The 25,367-nt window shown below is 40.6% G+C and overlaps 1 protein-coding gene across 2 annotated transcripts in view; it reads right to left on the bottom strand.

Annotated features, from left to right (window-relative positions):
* Positions 1 to 5,764: 5,764 nt before the first annotated feature.
* ddi2 (DNA-damage inducible protein 2) overlaps positions 5,765 to 25,367 on the bottom strand; it is a 48,352-nt gene continuing 28,749 nt past the window's right edge. For both annotated transcript variants that reach the window (XM_043675755.2, XM_087980473.1), the window contains 2 exons: positions 19,889 to 20,078; positions 5,765 to 16,149 (listed from right to left, as the gene is read on the bottom strand). In XM_043675755.2, coding sequence (XP_043531690.2) covers positions 14,177 to 16,149; positions 19,889 to 20,078 — 2,163 coding nt within the window. In that variant the 3' untranslated portion in view covers positions 5,765 to 14,176. The remainder of the gene's footprint in view (positions 16,150 to 19,888; positions 20,079 to 25,367) is intronic.

The raw sequence follows: 25,367 nt of genomic DNA, 5'->3' as shown, positions 1-25,367 counted from the left end.
CTACTTTCAAGGAACTATGAATCCCGCACTCCAAGGTCTATTTGTAAAGCAACGCTCCCTAGGATCTTACCATTAAGTGAAATTCCCAAGGTGGAAATTTGATACAAAATTCAACTGCAGCAGGGGTATGAAATGGGCTGTAGCAAAACAGCTACCCACTACATACTCAAACATTGTTCTATATTTGAAAACAACATGAAAGCTGTCAGAGGAAGCGATGGAGGCTGGTACAATTGCAACATTTAAAAGGCATCTGGATGGGATTATGAATAGGAAGGGTTTGGAGGGAAATGGGCTAGGTGCTGGCAGGTGGGACTAGATTGGGTTGGGATATCTGGTCAGCATGGACAAGTTGGACTGAAGGGTCTGTTTCCGTGCTGTACGTCTCCAAGACTCTAAGAAAGCAAATTGGACAGTAAGTTTAACAGACCACTGATCTGCCGGTATCCTTTCTGTGCCTCCTGACTTTACACTCTTTAATTTTTGTGGGCAGCACGGTGACACAGTGGTTAGCACTGCTGCCTCACAGCGCCAGAGACCCGGGTTCAATTCCCGCCTCAGGCGACTGACTGCGTGGAGTTTGCACATTCTCCCCGTGTCTGTGTGGGTTTACTCCGGGTGCTCCGGTTTCCTCCCACAGTCCAAAGATGTGCAGGTCAGATGAATTGGCCATGCTAAATTGCCCGTAGTGTTAGGTGAAGGGGTAAATGTAGGGGTATAGGTGGGTTATGCTTCGGCGGCTCGGTGTGGACTTGTTGGGCCGAAGGGCCTGTTTCCACACTGTAATGTAATCTAATTTTCCTTAGCAGCAAAGGAAACTGGGAAAAAGAGCTAAAATCCCATTTTGTTCAGCTGGTTTACATTTGGCATATGGCAGCAATCCGTAGTTCCTGCCTGCAACAATCCTTCACTGTGTTACTTGAATAGATTACATGGATTATGGTGTACTGTGAGCACATTTGTACAATATCATTTATATATTTTATATTATCACTTCAGGTGTTATAGATTTAGTGTGGATTTTATGAAATGCATCTATAATGTCCAAATATGGCACAAACATCTTGAGCATGAATAAAAATGTGGGTGAAGATGGGATTGTGGCTAATAGTGTAAATTAAATACATTTTTAGACTTTATTTATCCAGATGTCTGTGACGCAGAATAAATTCCTAGGTAGTAAAATTCAGAGGAGCGTATGCTGATTACATTGACCACAGAGAAAAGTTGCTGATGAAGGCAAGGAAAGAAACAAAAGTAATTCAAAGAAAAAAACTTTTGAGTATTCAGCGTCTGCAAAATGCCAGATGATGTACGCCATGCTGGATTTCACGTGTAAATTTATGGCAGAATTTGCAATATAAAATTAGTATATCAAACTTTAGCATAATGATTAATTGTTTGGCACACTTCCCATGCGGATTTATAAGTATCATTGAGATGGGAAATTGAGCAAAAACTTAAGTGTTGCAATCCTTTTATGAATAAATTGGGTAGCCCTTCTAGCCTGGGGAATGACTTTACTGTGGGGTCATCAATGAAAGAGAATTCAGAGCGAGTTATAAAACAAAATTGGGAGTAGCTTTTTGTCTTTCACTTTGGACATAATATTGTAATATTACTACTCCTGTCATTTGAGTAGCTTTAATGTTTATTCCACTGTCACATTGAAAATTCAGCTGGCTCAGTGAGACTGTCATTTCTTTGGACACGGTGGCAAGTCTCCAGTAGATGAATAAAGCAATTAGAATTTGTCAAGATTCAATTATTTTCTCATCTCTGTTCCGTAAAATCCATTTGGATGAAATTGGGATCCATGAAATGCAAGTTTACTTGTCTATCATTATCTTAACCATGTTTGCTTTATTCTTACCTATTGGAGATTAAAATAGTTGCTTCATAGAACATAGAACATAGAAGAATACAGCGCAGTACAGGCCCTTTGGCCCTCGATGTTGTGCCGATCCAAGCCCACCTAACCTACACTAGCCCACTATCCTCCATATGCCTATCCAATGCCCGCTTAAATGCCCATAGAGGGAGTGTCCACCACTGCTACTGGCAGGGCATTCCATGAACTCACGACTCGCTGAGTAAAGAACCTACCCCTAACATCTGTCCTATACCTACCACCCCTTAATTTAAAGCTATGCCCCCTCGTAATAGCTGACTCCATACGTAGAAAAAGGTTCTCACGGTCAACCCTATCTAAACCCCTAATCATCTTGTACACCTCTATCAAGTCACCCCTAAACCTTCTTTTCTCCAATGAAAACAACACCAAGTGTCTCAGCCTTTCCTCATACGATCTTCCTACCATACCAGGCAACATCCTGGTAAACCTCCTCTGCACCCGTTCCAGTGCCTCCACATCCTTCCTATAGTATGGCGACCAAAATTGCACACAATACTCCAGATGCGGCCGCACCAGAGTCTTATACAACTGCAACATGATCTCAGGACTCCGGAACTCAATTCCTCTACCAATAAAAGCCAGTACGCCATATGCCTTCTTCACCGCACTATTTACCTGGGTGGCAACTTTCAGAGATCTGTGTATATGGACACCAAGATCCCTCTGCTCATCCACACTACCAAGTATCCGACCATTAGCCCAGTACTCCATCTTTCTGTTACTCTTACCAAAGTGAATCACCTCACACTTAGCTACATTGAACTCCATTTGCCACCTTTCTGCCCAGTTCTGCAGCTTATCTATATCCCGCTGTAACCTGCCACATCCTTCCTCACTGTCAACAACTCCTCCGACTTTCGTATCATCTGCAAACTTGCTCACCCAACCTTCTAGCCCCTCCTCCAGGTCATTTATCAAAATGACAAACAGCAACGGTCTCAAAACAGATCCTTGCGGAACACCGCTAGTAACGGCACTCTAAGATGAACCTTTACCATCAACTACTACCCTCTGTCTTCTTCCAGCCAGCCAATTCCTAATCCAAACCTCCAACTCACCCTCAATGCCATACCTCCGTATTTTTTGAAGTAGCCTACCATGGGGAACCTTATCAAGCGCCTTACTAAAATCCATATACACCACATCTACCACTTTCCCCTCGTCCACCTCTTTAGTCACCTTCTCAAAGAATTCAATAAGGTTTATGAGGCACGACCTGCCCTTCACAAAACCATGCTGACTATCCTTGATCACATTATTCCTATCCAGATGTTCATAAATCCTATCCCTTACAATTCTCTCTAAGACTTTGCCCACAACAGAAGTGAGACTCATCGGCCTATAGTTACTAGGGTTATGCAATGCTTCTCTTCCCATTCACTTCACTATCACTATCTGACTCCTGCCAGGACCTACCCTTAGTTCTCTATTTCCTTGACATTGTCATGAATAATTACAACTTCCTTTACAGGAATAAAGCTACTGTTTGTAACCTTTGCCATATATTCAGCTCTTCTGCCATTGATTCAATCACTTCCTCAGCCACATGTTTAAGCAAAATTGGACCATGCGAAACCTTGGTATCATGTTCACCAGAGCTAAGTTTCAAATCTTATTCAACACAAGTCTGATCCTGCCAGCACTTCTGTACCACTGCTGCTCTGCCACTGCAATACTTATTCATGTTTCTGTCACTTCTTCAGCGTCATCCTGCATGCTTTCACTAATTCCAATTTACCCAACATTCAGTTGTCTGTAAGCTGTCCCAGACTACGTCATGATCATCATTGCTAATTCACACTGTATTCCAATGCATTACATTACAAAATATTCCATGGCCTTTCTACATTTTGTTTTTGCAATATTGTCCAGTCTCATTTCCCCTCTGTCCTCCAGTTCTAGTCTTCTGTGTATTCCATTTCATTGTCTCACCTTCAGGGGCATTGTCTTTAGCTGTCTTTACCATACACTGAACTCTTCTACCTAAACACATTTGACTCCTCAAAGCTTTCTCAAAAACAATAATGTTGGCCAAGCTATTTGGCAACCCTCCTAATTTACATGAAATGGCTCAGCATTTATTTGGTCATCTGTTTCTGTTGACCTTTGACCGGCCTATGCAACTTATCATGCAATATTTTCTTTGTTAAAGACACTTAAAAACACAAGTTGTTTATGCACCAAAGACAAAGTGTGGTAAAACTCGACATGTGATATTATAAGCGTTTATGGGCATTTCTCTAGGGTTGGATTGCTTTATTAATTGATTATTGGGTCAACCACCCAGGAGCACTGCACAAACTTAGAGCAGAATCTTAAAACCATTGTTTTAAAGACCATCGCCCAAGAAGCCCATTTCCAGGCAGCCCTGTTTCTTGAGAACCACAAATAGACCTTTGTGATTTGTGATTGCAAACTGTAATTTTGTTTGGCCTCCTCACTGGATGATTCAATGTTTCAACTGATGAACTGACAAATGGATAGAATTCAATTTGTATTATGGTCAGGTTTCTTAAGGAATGACTGAAGGATACCTCATAGAGATCTTCAAAATTATGAAAGATTCTGTTAGTTTGGATAGAGAGAAAATGTTTCCTCTTGTGTGGAAGAGTAGGCCATTAATATAAGATGGTCACCAAGAAATCCAATGGGAGAAATTCAGTAACTTCTTTCCCAAAGTGTGGCAGAATGTGGATCAAACAAATTAGTTAGGCTAGAAGAGTTTATGAGGGAGAAAACAACAGTTACAAAGAACCATTTTAGCAGAGGAAAGATAGTAATTGACTTGAGTGCAGTACACAAGTACATGCCATTATGGGCTGGTTGGGCTGAATAGCTTGATTCTATGTTGTAAAGCCTGTACAATCCAATGTAATACTGTTTTACTCTCCATGCTTATAAGGCACATGCTTGCATTGGAAACACTTCAGAAGAGGCTCATAAGGCTAATTCTGCATTGAAAGGGTTGTCTTATTCGGAAAGGTTGAGCCCATACTCATTAGAGTTGAGAAGGATGAGAGATAATCTGAATCTTTAAAACATAAGATTGGAAGGGGACGTGACAAGATAGATGCTGATAGAATATTTCCTTTCTGGGAAAATCTAGCACCAGTGGGCACAAGTAATAATAAGAGGTCTCCATTTAAGATTGGGATGAGGAGGATTTTCCTCTCATTATTATTTGGAATCTCTTTCACAGTGTACTAGAGGCTGGGTTATTGAACAGATTTTTGATCTACACAGGGGTGAAACGTTGTGGAGGATATAGAAAAGTGAAAGCCACAATTGGATCAACTGCGATCCCATTGGATGGTGAAGTACACTTGATGGACAAAATGATCTATTCCTGTTCCATTTTCATGACTGAGTGTAAGTCAAGTATTGCTGATTATTTTCCATATTAGTTTAACTCTATTATTTGGACAATTTAAATTCATGAATGCTTCAATATTATTGTTCTCCTAAATGAATTTATAATGTGATGTTTTCCATATTTCAGAGTGGGCAAGAGGCATGTTGTGCAACCTGTATTGTCAATAGTGTGAAAAATTGGGACCAAAAATAAACTTAGTCCTGCTATGATTCCATTCCTGTCTTGCATAAAATTACAACTTTAACACTACTGGAGATTTAGGACTTAAAGAAACTGTCTTTTGCTGTTAGCATGGATGAAACAAATGGGTGCAACATGTTGCAACATGGAGACAGATAGCTGAATTGAATCAGCCTTTCACCCTCTGTACTTGCAACGCAGTAAAATTAAGGCCCTCGGAACTGACCCCATACTTCCTAAGCACATTTTTGAATAACCAATCTCAGACTCTTTGAATAATAAATTCCAGACATCAGTTTGTATCTTAAACAAAACTTAGCAGTTTATTAACAATGTAGTAACTTCAGCAGAGTAAAATTAAACAAAGTAATCTAGTTAGTGTCTATGTTTTAAAACCAACATAATGTATTCTCAGCCTCCATTCACACAAAAGACAGACAAACAGTTAAGGGTTAAACAAAAGAAAATAACAAAATTGGGCCGATTACTCAAGTGGGTTTTACTGACACAATGACTGTTTTGTGGTTGACTTTCTGAAGATGTTCATCAGGGCCTCCATCCCAGTTCACTCAGAGAAAGACAGTAATATTTATAACTTATTTTTCTATTGCCTGAGAGCTGCTCTTGCAAAGTCGGATAGGGAGCTTTCAAATCTTCACACTGAAGCACCAACTGCTATATTCCTTTTCACAGAAAACACAGTCCAAACCCCAATTCAAACTCTGAACACTCTCTGACAGACTGTCTCTTCCACAAGGTCACAGTTACCATTCAACATCTTTTTGCTTGTGAATAGCATTTTTTTCAGACTTTCTGGAACCAATTCCCAGGTACTAACCTCATTATTAGCCAACCTCTGTGCTCTGTTTAAACATATTGCTCTTCTCTGGTGACAAAAGTGTCTGCAGAACCGTTCGATCATGAACCAAACTGTAATTAGCTCATGAATAAACAAAGTGTTTGGTCTGATTTCCTTTTAACACAACTATTACCCATAGTTTAAAAGTTCTGTTTCGCTCACAGTTTCCAGCTCCAAACCAAAATTGATAAAAGAATAAAAATCAAGAGAAATGAAAAATTAGCGAGGGTTCTAACAAACAAGATGAAAGCAATAATTTATCAGGTATTGGAGAACATTCTGCACAATGGGTTCATTTCTAACATTTCAGTCGGGATATGAGCATCAGCATTTCTTGCTTAATCCTAGTTTGCCACAAGAAAATGGTGAACCTTGCTCTTCAATTATTGCAGTCCATATAGTGAAGATTCTTCTGCAGCACTATGGTTAGGAAGTTCAGGATTTGGGTGCAGCACAGAGTCATAGAGATGTACAGAATGGAAACAGAACCTTCAGTCTAACCCATCCACGCCGACCAGATATCCCAACCCAATGTAGTCACGCCTGCCAGCACCTGGCCCATATCCCTCCAAACCCTTCCTATTCATATACCCATCCAAATGCTTTTTAAATGTTGCAATTGTACCAGTCTCCACCACATCCTCTGCCAACTCATTCCATACACATACCGCCCTCTGTGTGAAAAGGTTGCCCCATAGATCTCTTTGATATCTTTCCCCTCTCACCCTAAACCTATGCCCTCTAGTTCTGGACTTCCTGACCCAGGGAAAAGACTTTGCCTATTTACCCTGTCCGTGTCCCTCATAATTTTGTAAACCTCTATAAGGTCACCCCTCAGCCTCTGACACTCCAGGGAAAACAGTCCCAGCATGTTCAGCCTCTCCCTTTAGCTCAAATCCTCCAACCCTGGCAACATCCTTGTAAATCTTTTCTGAACTCTTTCAAGTTTCACAACATCTTTCCGATAGGAAGATGACCAGAATTGCACGCAATATTCCAACAGTGGCCTAACCAATGTCCTGTACAGCCGCAACATGACCTTCCAACTCCTGTACTCAATACTCTGACCAATAAAGGAAAGCATACCAAATGCTTTCTTCACTATCCTATCTACCTGTAAATCCACTTTCAAGGAGCTATGAACTTGCACTCCAAGGTCTCTTTGTTCAGCAACACTCCCTAGGACCTTACTATTAAGCGTATAAGTCCTGCTAAAATTTGCTTTCCCAAAATGCAGCACCTTGCATTTATCTGAATTAAACTCTATCTGCCACTTCTCAGCCCATTGGCCCATCTGGTCAAGATACTGTTCTAATCTTAGGTAACCCTCTTCGCTGTCCATTACACCTCCAATTTTGGTGTCATCTGCAAACTTACTAACTGTACCTCTTATGCTCGCATCCAAATCATTAATGTAAATGTCAAAAAGTAGAGGACTCAGCACCGATCCTTGTGGCAATCTACTGGTAACAGGCCTCTAGTCTGAAAAACAACCCTCCACCACCACCTCTGTCTTCTACCTTTGAGCCAGTTCTGTATCCAAATGGCTAGTTCTCCCTGTATTCTGTGAGATCTAACCTTGCTAATCAGTCTCCCATGGGGAACCTTGTTGAACGCCTTACTGAAGTCCATATACATCACATCTACCACTCTGCCCTCATCAATCTTGATTTTTTACTTCCTCAAAAAACTCAATCAAGTTTGTGAGACATGATTTCCCACACACAAAGCCATGTTGACTATCCCTAATCAGTCCTTGCCTTTCCAAATACATGTACATCCTGTCCCTCAGGATTCCCTCCAACAACTTGCCCACCACCAACATCAGGCGCACTAGTCTATAGTTCCCTGGCTTGTCCTTACCACCCTTCTTAAACAGTGGCACCACGTTTGCCAACCTCCAGTATTCCAGCACCTCACCTGTGACTATCGATGATACAAATATCTCAGCAAGAGGCCCAGCAATCACTTCTCTAACTTCCCACACAGTTCTCGGGTACACCTGATCAGGTCCTGGGGATTTATCCACCTTTACCCGTTTCAATACATCCAGCACTTCCTCTTCTGTAATCTGGACATTTTGCAAGATGTCACCATCTATTTCCCTAAAGTCTATATCTTCCATATCCTTTTCCACAGTAAATACTGATGCAAAATACTCATTTAGTATTTTCCCCATTTTCTGTGGTTCCACACAAAGGCCGCCTTGCTGATCTTTGAGGGGCCCTATTCTCTCCCTCGTTACCCTTTTGTCCTTAAAGTATTTGTAAAAACCCTTTGGATTCTCCTTAATTCTATTTGCCAAAGCTATCTCATGTCCCCTTTTTGCCCTCACTCCTACTTCCTTTATACTCTTCTAAGGATTCACTCGATCTATCCTGTCTATACCTAACATATGCTTCCTTCTTTTTCTTAACCAAACCCTCAATTTTTTTAGTCATCCAGCATTCCCTATACCAGCCTTTCCTTTCACCCTAACAGGAATATACTTTCTCTGGATTCTCATTATCTCACTTCTGAAGACTTCCCATTTTCCAGCCATCCCTTTATCTGCAAACATCTGCTCCAAATCAGCTTTTGAAAGTTCTTGCCTAATACCGTCAAAATTGGCCTTCCTCCAATTTAGAACTTCAACTTTTCGATCTGGTCTATCTTTTTCCATCACTATTTTAAATCTAATATAATTATGGTCGCTGGCCCCAAAGTGCTCCCCCACTGACTCCTCATTCACCTGCCCTGCCTTATTTCCCAAGAGTAGGTCAAGTTTTGCACCTTCTCTAGGAGGTACATCCACATATTGAATCAGAAAATTGTCTTGTACACACTTAACAAAGTCCTCTCCATCTAAACCCTTAACACTATGGCAGTCCCAATCTATATTTGTAAAGTTAAAATCCCCTACCATAACCACCCTATTATTCTTACAGATAGCTGAGATCTCCTTACAAGTTGTTTCTCAATTTCCCTCTGACTATTAGGCAATGGTGGTATATCCTCAAGTTAGAATGTTCTGTGACTTTAAGGGAAGCTTGTAAGCAATGGCATTTTGTCCTTCAAGTACTGTTGAAAACTCGTGAGTTCCTATAGCTGGTACACATTGCAACCATATCGTACTGGACATGGACAGTGTGAATAGTTAAAGTGGTGGTCAAGGTTCGATTAATAAGAATTGGGTGATATGGTTAAGAAACCATACACATCAAGCCAAAAAAATCTAAAATCTGTAACCAGTTTAAGGAAATTCCTCTTCAGTGGTCGAAGAGTATTATGCACTCTGTGATTGGCTTTACTGATTAATGGGTATAAACATGCAGCTTTCTCTATGAACGACTGTAGCCACAAATAAGAAACTTTATAAATAGCCTGGATGTATGATGATTATCTATTATCAGACAAAGACCCGATCAGACTCAGCTGTGACTATTGTTCCTATCCCACTTTTGTCGGGCAAGGTGAGGGACAGGTCACAATGTCTGATATAAGGTAGGATCTGAAATATTAACCCATCTTTCTCTTTCAGATGCCAATCAGCCTATTAATCATTTCCTGTTTCCCTAATTGTCTTGTAACTGAAGTCAGACTCACATTGGCTATGTTCTCACAGAAACTGACTTGGGAAGTGTTTCGACGGTGCCCAATGAATAGATTTGTTTGAATACAATTGTAGACATCAACAGGAGATCCTGAATTCAAGGTCAATTGCAACAGCAAACCCGTCAGATCAAACACAATAACTATTATACTGTACCAATAACCATAATATCAAGAATGTGCATTAACAAAGAGTTAACCAAGAGTCTTGGTTAAGTAAAGGCATTGCCAAGTGTACTAATAATTTGGTGATATTGAACCAACTGCAATTTGCATTTGACATTCATGGAACCTTAAATTCACAATTGCAATTGAAATTGAGGAAGTCTGAAACATTCATTGTTCTTTTATGTAGAAACTAACATATATCCAACAACTTGAGACAGAAAGCTGACCTTGGCAGTGACTGATACCACGATGCAAAAAAGTACTCCTGTATGGAGAATGCTTTGTTTAATTTTAAGATGGTAAACCAAAATGTTTCATTCTTGTTCACTGAATTCCTGCAGGCTAATCCCACCTTTTGCGACAATCTTTCAGGGGGACTCCAACACATGACACAGATCATCTTTCCATCCCTCAGACTTAGATTAAAGCATAGCAATTGAGTATTCTTAACGTTCCTTTTTGGAACCATTATGGTTTTCTTCCAGATTATGTTTTCTTCTGTTCACTTTAGAAACCTAAAGAATTGATAATGGTCTGAATTTTACCAGAAATTGGCTGTGTCAATTTTGGGATATTTCATGAAGGGTTTCTTTCCATGCACCCTAATGAGTTTTCTCATGTTACCACCCCAAATGCACGTCATTTGCAGTACAGAATGACTTATGGTATCCCACCTGGTGTATTCTCCCACTCGCCACAGGCTGAAGTACCTGCCACCTGGGATTCCTGGCACTAGCAGCATTTTTAAAGCACAGCCCTGTACTTGTTCAAGCACTGGTAGTCCACTGTCCACTGGTAACCCCTAACCTGTACGGTTCCTGTCAATTGCCTCAAACATATCAGACAGAAGCAAATTCACACTCCAATTTGTTGCGAGGGATCCAGAATTTCTGGCTGTTGAGGGGTTGTGTGCAGTTGCTACCCATGCAGCAAGCCCTGAGATGTTGGTAACTGATGGAGAGTCAGAGAAACCAACTGGAGTCACAGGGCTACTATGCTGACTTTCATTTCAGGAGGTGTTGACATCTGGGTTCTACCCAATGTTTCCAAAGTAGTTTTCAGGAAACTCCAAGAATAGCTAAATACAATAGTTTATCAATGAAGAATCCACCTTTATGTATGAACATACAAGAGTCAAAAATGAAATTACCAAGAATGGGAAATGACCATCTAGCTAAAACTTAACATATCCAGTAATTATCTGTCCTAGCCTGGCATCTGGGTACATTTGAACCCCTTAGAGATTTCTTTCCTGGACCAAGTGTACTAATAATTTTCACCTTTGTGTGAAGTAGTTCCTTTTGTTGGACTTACAACCATTTTCTATTGTTATATTTGTGCCTTTTTCTTCCACTAAGCAGCAGCACTATTTTAACCTTAACCAAGTTCTTACTATTTCCTGTATTATATTTTATATTCTTGTATCATCTTTGGTCATGTTCTAAATGCATAATCTGTAACAGCTTATCCAAATGAATGTGAAGGAAGCAAATGAAGAAATATAACATTAAGTGTCAGCTGTTGGTAGGATGTACATCCAAGGGATAGAATGAAGCTCACTGATATCACATTTAGATACCCATTAGCCCAATGATGATTTGAAGAGTGAATTTTGGTAAATTACTGAATATGTAAAGACAGTCAAAGATAGATATGATCCTGCTTTGCTGTCCACCTAGACAAAAGATTCTAACAAGGGTCAGTGGATAGTGATAAACAGCAGCAGCCCTACTTCTCCTTCCAAGTTTAAAGTAAAATACTTTAGATGCTGGTGATCTAAAGTAGAGACAGAAAGTTAATTTTCAAAGTCTGGTGTGACTTCTTTGAAATGGGAGTTCAGTTCCAAAGAATAGTCATATCAGACTTGACAAGTTAACTTTGTTTTTCTCTCCAAAGATGTTGCCAGATCTGCTGAGTTTCTCTAGTACTTTGTTTTTATTTCTTCTTCATTCTATCAGGATTATTAAAGCCAGGTGAAGTACCCCACCTACCCTCCCAGTTAGTATCAACAAAACTCAACACAAGCTGTGACTGAACCCTAACACTCTTGTCTGTATCATTTGGTAGCTACTAGCTATCATGAATGCCTGACAAAATCAGTGTCAAGAAATGTCTTTATAGTGATGCATGACACCCAGTCAGGAAGCTCAGCTTATCCTGAACTGTATGTAAATAATCCAACCAAAGAAACATTGTTGAGTATTTAAAATGCCATTCTGGGACCACGAGACAGGGTATATTTTGTTCAAGGTTTGGTAAAGACAGAGTGTAGAACTCAAACTGTTATCAGTGAGGCTCCTTCCCACACACAGGTCACCTGGCTGGGAAGAACTCAAAGAGCCAAAACCTATGAATGGCTGTTTGACAAATCTGTTATTATTTGATTAGAAGCTCAGTTTCTAGAGACTCTCTCTGTTTGGAGTGATATTTTGGTTTAAGCTTATTAGAAGTATTTGTTTAATGTCCCTGCAATGCAAATATTTTGAAGAGAAAATGTCCAGACTTGTGTATTACTTTGAGACTTAGAGCAATGAGAGAACACAAGGGGTCTCAGGCTGCCGCAGCGTGAAGAGTTCCAAGATGGCTTGAAGTAATCCTTATCACAGAAGGAATCACAGGTGAGTTTGACACTGTTCAGTGATGCAGACAACTCATGTGGGAGTTGGGGGTGGGGGCAGGTTTGCAATTTACTCTGTTTTTTTTGGCTCTGGAGGAGGCACTCCTAACCCACAAGCTGTGTTGTAAAGACACTTTTTTTTCATATTATTTAAGCTGCTGAATCTCCCAAGGTCTGGGATACCTAGTTGTCTAAGGTTAAAAATAGATAGTATGAAAACAAAGGCACATGGCCTCAACAAGCAAACCCTTTCTCTGCTACCACACATCCTGCCTCTGTTAAAACTGGAAGTCAATGGACCTGGTTACTGTTACCACGTTTATACATTTTAATTTCTGTCATGACCCCAACCCATGAGTTCCTGAAATTAAAGATTCAGCCCTGAAAGTCCAGATTACAGCCTTGAATAGTTTATAGGTTTTTATTTCAGTACAGAATCAAGATTTTCTTCCTGTTTGCTCCCATCCGCCCTCCTTCACACCTTTAACCTGCTACTTCATCATTGCACCTTTATCTGATATCAACTTTGAAAAGCAAGAAACAGAAACAGTTCATAGTTCTTCATGTAGATACTATTTTAACCACTAGCACCAGCTGACACATGACCAATGTTTTGTTTGGCAATAACTTTTTTTTAATTATTTGGTTTTAAGAAAGGAAAAACAAAGACCATAGGTTGCACTGAGCAGCCACTGAAGATTACAGCAACAGCACTACTGTCATTTAAGAAAAAAAACAGCACAAACACCTTCATAAAACATTTTTAAAAACCAACTGTGAATACTGAATGTGCCTCAAATGTGACATACGTCCAGCAGAGGTGGTGTTGCTGTGTCAGATTTAACAAAGGCTATAAAAGAGTAAAAGAATTCTAAAAATTTGTGTACTCAGAAGGTGAGAACATGAACTTTTATCTTTATGGAGGAAACATGATAGAGACTTTCCACTTCTCACAATGGTTAAGTCAAACATTCAAGCAAATCCCAAATCCAATGTCGACAACTGACCTTGCAAAAATTTTAAATCTAACATGATTCCACCATGGATACCCATGTACACGTAGATCATCTTCCAAGGATTCAAACCGGTGTCTCTTCTTCTCCTTGTCATGCCAAACTTCTTGCTATATCCTCCTGTGCTTGGAGAACATTCAGTTAAAATTATAGGCAGTTTAAACTGCATAAAGGCCAGTATTGAATAGACTAGGTTTGATGGCTTATAGGCTACCAGTGAATATTTCAGCGAAGTGGTATCGAGGATGGCACTGAAATCAAATACTAACGTTGCTGCAACTTGACCACAATAACCAGTTTGCCAGTGACAAATGATACCGATGACACCAACGGCTAAAACAGGTCTTTCCCAACACTATTCAAAATTAATGATTCCGATTGAAACATGTTTCCTTTTTACCAAACGAAGTATCCATTGTACGCCAAATGTTACTGTTTCACAAACTCTTATTTGACAGCTTCAAATAGGAACTACAATTTTTCTTGCAAGGAGAACCAGAAGCGCCAGGTCTGTATTGCCATGAAAACGTTCAAGGGCTTCCACTGCTTCTTGCTGAGTGAATCCTGATTGTCTTATTCGTGCAACGTTAGCAGCTGGGAAAGCTAGGGGGCGCACTTCCAGAGGACTAACCAAAGAATGTCTATTAGGATGATTCATGTTGGCTTCCATAGTCCCTTCACATGTCATGGAAGTAGCTAAAACCTCTGGGTTCTCCAAAGAGCAGACCACATTATTTGTCATTTCTTGCAAATGTGCGCCATTACTTTGAGAGTTCTGGCCGCTTTCAGCAGCTGCAGAATCAGGTGGGTTTACAGGTAATTCTTGAGTCTGCAAAGATTCCTCAGTAGGGGAAACTTCCATTTCCTTTGCTAGATCTTTAGACACAATAATAAAAGCTGCAGCCTTATCCATTGATTCTTGCACAAAAGTCTCATCAGATTTAACTCGTGTCACACCTGAAGTGGAATTTTCTGGAAATACACTGGTGCTTTCCACACTTCTGTCTCTTTTCAGAGAAATTTTGGAATTAGCCGTGAACAAAGGGTTCTTTTCCTCTTCGACAGCAACAGTATCCACCTCTGCACTGACACACACCCTACTCAAGGAATTATTATCTGAACATTCTTCAGATACCTCCATTAGATGAAAATCTTCTTCCTGATTTGTTGTGTCTGACTGATGGTTGTCCTCTGAGCTGACAGACATCTTCAAAGAAACGTCCTGACAGGAGGCGACTAACTTCTGATGCAGTTCAAATAAAGCAGCCACTGGAGAAAAGTGTGAATCAGAGTCTGTTTTCTGATCCTCCTCAGAGGAAGACTGTTTAATTTCAGTCGGTAGATGTACCTCTTCATGCTTTTTATCAATGACAAGAGCAAGTTCAGATTTTTCTCTCACACAGCCACTGGGTAACTCAACAGGCATGTTCACCTGAGCCATGGAGGAGTTTGAACTTAAATGTCTATCCTCCAATTGCTGATCTGAAACAGGGACGTTTCTCTCCTTTTGTCCACTTTTTCCTGTCTTTTTTGATGCTGAATAACTAATTTCCTCAACCTGCTGCTGAGTAGAGTTTACAATTTCACCATCATCGATTTCAATGTTTCCAGTTAAAGAATCAAATGGTCTTTCATCAGTCTCAAATCTCTTTGGACAGCTACATGGATCTTTTTCAGCTATTTCCAAGTCCATATCTAATGGCTCAACGAGATTGTCAGGATCATCAATCCCCTTTCCAGACTCAGTGCCCTGCTGCACTTCATTTATTTTAGAACCAGCAGCAAAAGCCAATTCAAGTGAGGCTTGTTGGCTTGGTCTGTTAACTAAACCCAGGTCAGACACAAGATCACTATTTGATTGTACAGCTGAAGAAATCTCTCCAATTTTTTTTGTTGGAGGTTCCTCTAAACCTTCTTTGTTTGTGATTTCCTGCCAGGCTTTGGTTGTAAAATGTGTGGTGTCACCCTTTTTCATGCCAACCTCATACAGACTCGTGTTTGGCAAGACACGTTTTGGCAGAGGCTCATCATTGGTATCTGAAGTTGGATAATTCAAAACGTTTTGTGAGCTGCAAGGAACGCTTTCACCCTGTGGTATGTGGTTTTTCCCTACTGATGCCTGAGAAGGAGCAGACAGTTTATAAGGAAACAGAGGGGTCAACGTATTGTCCAATGATCCTGACAGTGCCTGCTTTTCTATCTGGGGTTCCATGCACTCAGGAGTGAGCTGAAGGCTTTTTACATCTGTAAGTTCTGATTTGTTGTGGTTTTGTGAAGGAAGGCTAGCAGGGACGGAAATTGAACGGTCCAAATGACTTTGGGGTTTGGGGGCCTGAGATAGGTCACTTCTTGTAATGGGAAGTGGGAGAGGAAGATGGTGAGGTGCTGGTAATGAAGGGCTTTCCAATGAGGTAGTTTTGCCATTTTCTTTTCCTAAAAACAGAAAAAAAAGTTTCAGATTACAGCAATGTAGACATCTTATTCCAAACCACAATACGACTAAATAATCCAGCAGTTCTAATGTTAAACCTTGCTCTATTTGTTACCAAACTAGCACCACACATACATGTTAATGACCACTTTTATATAGATGGCTCTTTAATTTCTTTGGCTAAATGTCAGTATAGCATTTCACCAAACAACACTAGCTCAATTATTGTTACTGCAGAGCTCAGAACTCAAAAAACAGTTACCCTACTTAACCGACAAAGCTTGGTTTTTGGCCCAAGGCAAGGCCAGAATTGGGAAAAAAAATTGCCATATGGCCTACTGGTTTCCCCAGTTCCAAATCATCCTGGGCTACTTCCACAAAGGTGGCAATGGTGTGCAGCAGGCCTACCTGCTTGCAAGGGGTGGGCCGCTTATCCAGCCACTTAAAGGAGGTCTAGTTTTCCACAGGCTCTGGGGGTTAAAATTATTGTCTGGAGATGGCTTCTGGATAGCAGAGGTCAGGGTTCCAGGTAGACCTGAACCCTCCCTGCCTGTGTGCAGCAGCAACCAAAGGTCATAATGTACAGAAGTTGTACACTCCCCCATATTCCTATTTTAACACTTCCAGACTACCCACAAAAGCCATTTCTCAGTTTAAATTGTGAAAAGCTGGGGAGTTGACTTTCACCTTCACTTATCTGTTCTCATAAGCTTTATAAACTTTTTCCAGTCCTCCAGCTTTAAGAACCCAACTGCAGTCCTTAATTGAATGAAGAGCATGCCCTTTGGCCATTAACTGGCTGCTCCAGGGATAATCACAATGAGTGAGTGTTATCCCAAAATTTAGGCTTCAGACTCACACCCAAATCAGATGTCAGAGTTCAGAAATCTGCTATAAATCAAGTGCTTATTTGAATCGTAGGTACTTGTTATTAGCAACAATGCTTCAACTTGCTGTAGACCAAAATTCCCTGAAGACTGATTGTCATGTGGTGACTTCAAGCTGCACTGGACCTTAAATGCAGTTTGAAATACATCTTACTCCATTATGGAATCTTACTGTCAGAGGTAAACAGCTTGTCAGTATGGTGTCACACAACTACAAACAACTACTGTAGTCTAAAATCTGACAAGTTATTTACACAATTTTGTTACTTGCAAAGGAGCCACATATCACACATTAAATCTGAAGCTTCCACTCTGTGCTAACTTTATGCATCTGTGCTAACAATAATCAAGAACGGTGAGCAGGATTATTCTCCCTGAAGCAGAAAATGCAAAAGGAAGATTTAATAGAGGCTCAAAATTTTGAAAAGCTTTGATGGAAGACACAGATTTGAGATAATCAGCAAAAGAATCAGAGGACAGCTGAGCACAATTTACTTTCCCACCTAGAGTGCAATCCCTCAAAAGGACATTCAATAATAATTTCCAAAAAGAATCTGTATATAGACTCAAAAAGGAAACAAAATAGGATATGGAGAAAGGGCAGGGGAGTGAGACTAATTGGATTGATCTTCCAAAGATAAACAATTATGGCCACCATAATTCTTTACAATTCAATGAAAATTCAGATTGGTAGGGAATAGCCAGTTAACTTGTGAATACAGAATGCCTGAATTGAGTTAGCAAGGCTGAAAAAATGAAACAATCATTCGGATCCAATTGGTTGATCAGGAAGACTATACAGTGAACAGTTAGGAAGTGAAGAATTGGGTTGGGTTATTTTTTTAGGTCCCTTACTGAACAGCTGGTCAATAGAGGCACCCATCTGACAAGTTAGACTCTTCAATCTCAAAAAAGGATACAATGGCAGATTATGCAAACATGGGGCATTAAAGGGAAAAAATTATGTTATGATAGATAAAGAATGTGTTTCCCTAAGGGCATGTTTTTGAACAAAGGTGATGGACATCGTGTCAAATTCACAATTACTGCTGCTGACATAGTTATTTCTTTTAAAAAAGCACTGATAACAGCTTGCACTCAGAATGTGTCATTATTTTACCACCAAATTCTGCACCAATTTATTCAAAAGGAGATTTGTTTTGACAGTTTGTCATTGATTAACAGTGGTGAGCACATAAAATAGGCACAGAATTATATCCCTATCATTTTGTGTTAAATAGCTCATCAAGTCCTTTAACTGAGGAACTCTGGCCCTGATTCATGCATTTTCTAGTGAAAGATCATTTAGCAACAAGAATTGTAATAGAATCTAGATGTTATATCTTGAACGTATACTTGTATGATATGGATGTTCGAGGAGGGCTTAGTGATTTCAGGCAGAACCTTTCCATTTGTACTCAGCATTACAAAATCCCACTGTATTGTTGTAGAGATGGCTGGAACTTTATCCATTATTGGGTGTTATGAAGGTGTAGAGATGTACTGACCTTTGAGGGAGAGAGACAGGAAGCTAGCAAGGACTAACTGAAAGCACAGAGTGTCCTGAACAAGGTACAAATGTAACACTTGGTCAAAACAAATAGCTGGATGGTTTTGCCATGGTACAAAAACAAATGCAAATTCAGCCAATCAGTTTAAATTATGCCCCAAGATACCAAAATCCAATCAAATTTGAATTTTACTGTTTGGGATGACATCAAACCAATGAAACGATCTGATTCAGCTTCAGTACATAATGAGGAAAATAAGAAGATAAACTATGAAATAAGCCACGTAGTTCCATACAAGATGGTTCGCTGTCGTAACAAACACTTAGTCATCTAAAAGTAAAAGCACATTAAATACCTGGGCTATGATCATCTTCATGGACAGCAAAAGTGCAACATGCATCAGTGATGCCGGCGTCCTGTTAGAATAAAAGAAAAACCAAAACAAACCAAACAGCAAACTTGATTAGCCAATTGAGGCATGCAGCATGCATGTAGTATTACAAATCACCATGGACATCAAACAGACTACCATTCCACACATACACCACAACACATGTATGAGTGATATTATTAGACAGTATTCATTCCATTAGCACTCCCAGCTTCTGAAGCTGGCCTGGGGATTGGACTGACCAGGAAAAAAAATAACAAGACATTGATATTCAGAAGTACACACATGATGATACAGACATACTGAAATATAACAAAATGGAATAGGGAAGATAACAGGCCCTTACTTCCCTTAGTCGTGTAGATCCATATGGTTTTAACTGTCTGACAACACTGAGCCACACAGCGCAAAATGCGCCAAGTCCAATCTCCAGGACACGCTGAGTTAATTTGCTCTTATCTGCTGCCAAAGAAGGGTCTATTAAAGTTGCCTCTGAGGAGAATCTTGTCATGTCATGCATGTAGCATTTGAATGAGTGCAAGGGTGGACACAGCTCAGAACACCTTCATAATTGAAGGGCCTGCTAATGTTGTCTAATCTCAGAAACAAGTTTGTCATTTTGAGAGGTAACAGAGTCTGCTGGTGTCCATGGTATTAAACCCCAGCAGAACCATTATAAAGCCAAAAATAAAATGAGAAACACAAAATTTTGAGTAAGCTGTGTAAAAGACTAAAAGAAAATGTTTCTACTTACCTTCTTGCTACTAAATGATTGTGAAACTCAGCATCCATCAAGTGAGATATTGATTATAGACTAACTATTCATGAATTTAGATGGCTGGGTCAGGGAACATTCTGCCTTAAAATAACCATGTAGTCCACTGGGCATCATCAATTTTAAAATCAATATTTACATAATTCTGTTAAAGGCAAAAACCTTTTGCAAAATTACCAGATTCCTCTGCCGATCGGTGTAGTGCCTCAGCCAGCTCTGCGTCTGCCAGCTCCTCAGGGCGAAGATCATCTCGTGGAACACCATATGCCAACCTGGCACACTCTGGAAGCTCTGCTTCAGATAAAAAGCGTGTCTCTGTTCCTGTCGTGCCAATAACTAGCACATTGCGTTTCAGGTCAATTGAACACTTCAAACAGAATAAGAAGAGCGAAGACACTTAAAACCTGTAAACTAAAATAATCTATGAACTAATGAACAACTAATACCATTAATAATTAGTTTAATTTTTAATAAATGAGACAAAAAGTAGTCTTAATATGGAGAGCTTTTGATCAGGTAGCGTTTGCTGCAGACCATGTACACTAATTAAGATAACAGCTTGAAGGGTTTTTCTAACTAAATTTCTCTCCTTCCCTGAAGGCACTGACTCCTGCACAAGCACCCCCAGTTTTTCACTAAAGTGCCATAGTTTCATAAAGTTTTATAACACAGAAGAGAGCATTGGGCCCACTATGGCTGCACCAATCTATCTACACTAATCCCAGTTTCCAGCACTTGGCCCTTAGCCTTGAGCGTTATAACATTTTGAATGCTCATCCATGCACCTTTCAGGAGGTAGTGAGGTTTCCTGCCTTCACAAACCTCCCAGGTAGTGTATTCCAGATACCCACTACCCTCTGAGTAGAAACACTCTTCCTCAAGTCCCCTCTAAATCTCCTGCCCTTCACCTTAAATTTACGTCCCCTCCTTTTGACCCTTCAACTAAGGGGAACAAGCTGTTTCCTATCCACCCTGTCCACACCCCTCAATCTTATAACTTCAATCATTATAACCGTCATCAGCCTTCTCTGCTCTAAACAAAACTCAGCTTATCCAGCCTCTCTTCATAGCTAAAATGTTCCAACCCAAGAAGCATTCTGGTGAATCTCCTCTACACCCCCACTGTGCAGTCACATCCTTCCGACAATGAAGTGACCAGAACTGCACACAGTTGTGGGGCCGAACTGTGGCCATATTGAGTGTGGCCGAACCAATGTTTTGTATGGTTCCAACATAACCTCCCTGCTTATAATCTATGCCAAAACTGATGAAGCCTACTAAACCATCCTATTAACCTGTCCTGCCACCTTGAGGGATTTGTGGACAAGCACCCCAAGATCCCTTTGTTCTTCTGAACTTCCGAGTGTCCTTGCATTCACTGAATATTCAACTGGCTTGTCACTTCTTCTGAGTGCATCACCTCACACATTTCAGATCAACTTCCTTCTGGCGCTGACATGCCCACATGACCCACCTCTATTTTCTTGTAACCAACACCTTATTCCTCACTATTAACCACTCAGCCAATCTTGGTGTCGACCACAAACATACTTATCAGCTCCCTCACATTCTCCTCGATATCATTTATACACACTACAAACAATAAGGGACCCAGCACTGATCCTGAACACCCGCCTGCTGTCACACAGCCTTCTACAATCACCAAGGCTTCTTAACACTTTGGCAATGTTGGACCCATCTGGCTGGGTTAGTCTGAGTCCCGTGCACTTTTATCTTCTTTCTCACCTGTGTCAAGGGCTTTGCTAAAATCCATTAAGCACATTATCTTTATCTACACACCTGATCAAATTTGTTAGGCATGATCTCTCTCTGACAAAATCATGTTATCCCCGTCAAATCCTGCTTCCCCAATTGGAAATTAATTCCCTCCTTCAGAACTTTCTCCAATAGTTTCTCAACCATTGATGTGGACTCGACACTCTGTAAGTTCCAGATTTATCACTACCAGCTTTCTAGAAAAGTGCAACCACATTAGCTATCATCTACTCCTCTGACACCTCTGCTGTGGTCAGAGAAGAAGTAAAAATTGGGGTCTGGGCCGCTGTAACTTCCTCCTTCGTCTCTCCCAGAAGCCTGGGATACATCTCATCCTTGGGGATATCTCCACTTTTAAGCCTGCCAATACCTATGTCAATCTGCTCCAGAATCTCTGCCACCCTCCACCCGAAATGGATCTACTGATGTAGGACTCATTTAACACCCGAACAACACCCTCCAGCTCCACCACAGATTGCTCCTTTGGTTCCTATTCTATCCTCGTTCCCTCAACATATTGAATACATTCTCCCAAATTTTACCCACCAGTGTTTTCTCATGCCCCCCCTCTTTGCTGTCTTAAGATACCCCCTGCACTTTCTATACTCCACTAGTCTCCATTGATTTGGTCTGAAAATGTGTTGCTGGAAAAACACAGCAGGTCAGGCAGCATCCAAGGAACAGGAGAATCAACGTTTCCGCAAGAGAGAGCCTATAAAGTGACCAAGAGCACTGGGAAATCAGAAAACTAGGAAGACTACAAAAACAAACAGAGGACAACAAAGAGAGAAATAAGGAAGGAGAGGATCAAATATGAAGGTAGGCTAGCCAGTAATATTAGAAATGATAGTAAAAGTTTCTTTCAATATATAAGAAACAAACGAGACACAAAAGTAGACATGGACTGCTCCAAATTGATGCAGGAAGGCTAGTGCTGGGAGATAAGGAAATAGTTGAAGAAATTAATGAGTATTTTGCGTCAGTCTTCACAGTGGAAGACGTGAGTAATATCCCAACAACTAAGCAGAGTCAGGGGGCAGAGTTGAGTATGGTAGTCATTACAAAAGAGAAAGTACTACAAAAGTTAAAAGGTCTAAAACTTGATATATCTCCTGGCCCCGATAGGTTACATCCTAGTGTTCTGAGGGAGGTGGCTGAGGAAATAGCAAAGGCATTGGTTGTGATCTTTCAAACATCACTGGAATCAGGGAAAGTCCCAGATGATTGGAAAATCGCTGTTGTAATCCCCTTGTTCAAGAAAGGATCAAGACAAAAGATGGAAAATTATAGGCCATTTAGCCTAACCTCAGTTGTTGGTAAAATTCTAAAATCCATGATTAAGGATGAGATTTCTAAATTCTTGGAAGTGCAGGGTCGGATTAGAACAAGTCAGCATGGATTTAGCAAGGCAGGGTCATGCCTGACAAACATGTTAGAATTCTTTGAAGAGGTAACAAGTAGGTTAGACTAGAGAAACCCAATGGAAGTTATCTATCTAGACTTCCAAAAGGCCTCTGATAAGGTGCCTCATGGGAGGTTGCTGAGTAAGATGACGGCCCATGGTGTTCGAGGTGAGCTCCTGGCATGGATCGAGGATTGGCTGTCTGACAGAAGGCAGAGACTTAGGATAAAAGGTTCTTTTTCGGAATGGCAGCTGGTGACAAGTGGTATCCCGCAGGGTTCAGTATTGGGGCCGCAGCTGTTCACTTAATATATTAATGTTCTAGATGAAAGGACTGGGGGCATTCTGGCAAAGTTTGGCGATGATACGCAGTTCGGTGGACAGGCTGGTAGTTCTGAGGAGGTGGGGAGGCTGCAGAAAGATTTAGACAGTTTAGGAAAGTGGACCAGGAAATGGCTGATGAAATTCAACATGAGCAAATGTGAGGTCTTGCACCTTTGGAAAAAAGAATACCGACATGGACTATTTTCTACACAGTGAGAAAATTCATAAAGCCAAAGTACAAAGGGATCTGGGAGTGCTAGACAAGGATTCTCTAAATGTTAACTTGCAGGTTGAGTCCGTGATTTAGAAAGCGAATGTAATGTCATTTATCTCAAGAGGGTTGGAATATAAAGCAGCAATAAGCTTGTGAGACTTTGTAAAGGCCTAGTTAGGCTCCATTTAGAATACTGTATCCAACTTTGGGCCCACACCTCAGAAAGGACATACCGACACTGGAGCGTGCCCAGCGGAGATTCACACAGATGATCCCTGGAATAGTAGGCCTAACATACAATGAATGGCTCAGAATTGTGGGATTGTATTCATCAGAGTTTAGAAGGTTGAGGGGAGATCTATTAGAAACTTAGAAGATAATGCATGGCTTAGAAAGGATGGATGCTGGGATGTTGTTTCTGTTAGGCGGGGAGACTAGGACCCATGGGCACAACCTTAGGATTGGAGTTGGTAAATTTAGAATGGAAATGAGGAGACATTTCTTCAGCCAGAGAGTGGTGGGCTTGTGGAATTCATTGCCTTGGAGCACAGTGGAGGCTGGGACGTTAAATGACTTCAAGGCAGAGATTGATAAATTCTTGATCTCACAAGGAATTAAGGGCTACAGGGAGAGTGCGGATAAGTGGAGTTGAAATGCCCATCAGCCATTATTGAATGGTGGAGTGGACTCAATATGCTGAATGGCCTTACTTCCACTCCTATGTCTTATTGTCTGATTTTTAAAAAAAAAATGCTCCCCACTGTTCTGTTGTAGATTTCCCCAGTGTAACTGTTGGCAGTCTACTTTGGCCTGAACCTGCCTTATTTTAATAAAATCTGCCTTTCCCCAATCGAAAACCTTATTTTGCAGACAATCATTTTCCTTTTATCTAACAAACTTAAGTTATTCTGCATTGTGGTCATTATCAATTGACCACTTGTCCAGCTTTGTTTCTCAGAATTAGGTCAACACTGCACTGTTCCATGTTGACATATAAAGCTCTCCTGAATTCATTTCATGAAATCCACCCCTATCAACCTTTTATACTATGACTATCCCAATTAATCCTTAGGAAGTTGAAATTCACTAATATCATTTTTGTGAAAAATTCATTCTAAACACTAACGTCACTGGCTGACCATCATTTATTGCCTGTGCCTAGTTGCACTTCAGAAGGTGGTGGTGAGCGGCCTTCTTGAACTGTTGCAGTTCACATGCTGTGGGTTGACCCACAATGCTATTAGGGAGGGAATTCCAGGATTTTGACCCAGAGACAGTGAAAGAACGGCAATATATTTCGAAGTCAGCATGTTGAGTGGCTTGGAAGGGAAACTTGTAGTGGACAATGACCTAATGGTGTTATTGCTGGACTGTTATTCCACAGATCCAGATAATATCCCAGGACCCAGATTCAAATTCCACCACAACAGATGGTTGAATTTGAATCAATAAAAATCCAGAATTAAAGAATCGAATGATGATCATTAATCTATTGCCAATTGTCAGGAAAAATCCATCTGGTTCACTAACATCCTTAACAGGTCTGGCGTAAATGTCACTCAGAGCCACAGCAATGTGGTTGATTGTTAACGATCCTCTGGGCAATCAGGGATGGGCAATAAATGCTGGTGACACCCTCATTCTGTGAATGAATGAAAAAAAGGTTGTAGTGTTCCTGTGTAACTGTTGCCATTGTCCTTCTAGATAGAAGTGGTCCTGGGTTTGGAAGGTTCTGTCTAAGGATCTTTGGCAAATTTCTGCAGTGCATCTTGTATATATTCACACTGCTACTACTGAATGTCAGGGAGTGCATTTTTATGCATATGGTGCCAATCAAGTGGGCTGCTTAGTCCTGGATGATATTCCTGATGAAGGGCTTTGGCCCGAAACGTTGATTTTCCTGCTCTTTGGATGCTGCCTGATCTGTTATGCTTTTCCAG

Source organism: Chiloscyllium plagiosum, unplaced genomic scaffold (assembly GCF_037043375.1).
Source record: "Chiloscyllium plagiosum isolate Xiang-an unplaced genomic scaffold, Cpla_swu_hap1 HiC_scaffold_37, whole genome shotgun sequence".
Taxonomy (NCBI): domain Eukaryota; kingdom Metazoa; phylum Chordata; class Chondrichthyes; order Orectolobiformes; family Hemiscylliidae; genus Chiloscyllium; species Chiloscyllium plagiosum.
This window is presented reverse-complemented; position numbering and strand designations above follow the sequence as displayed.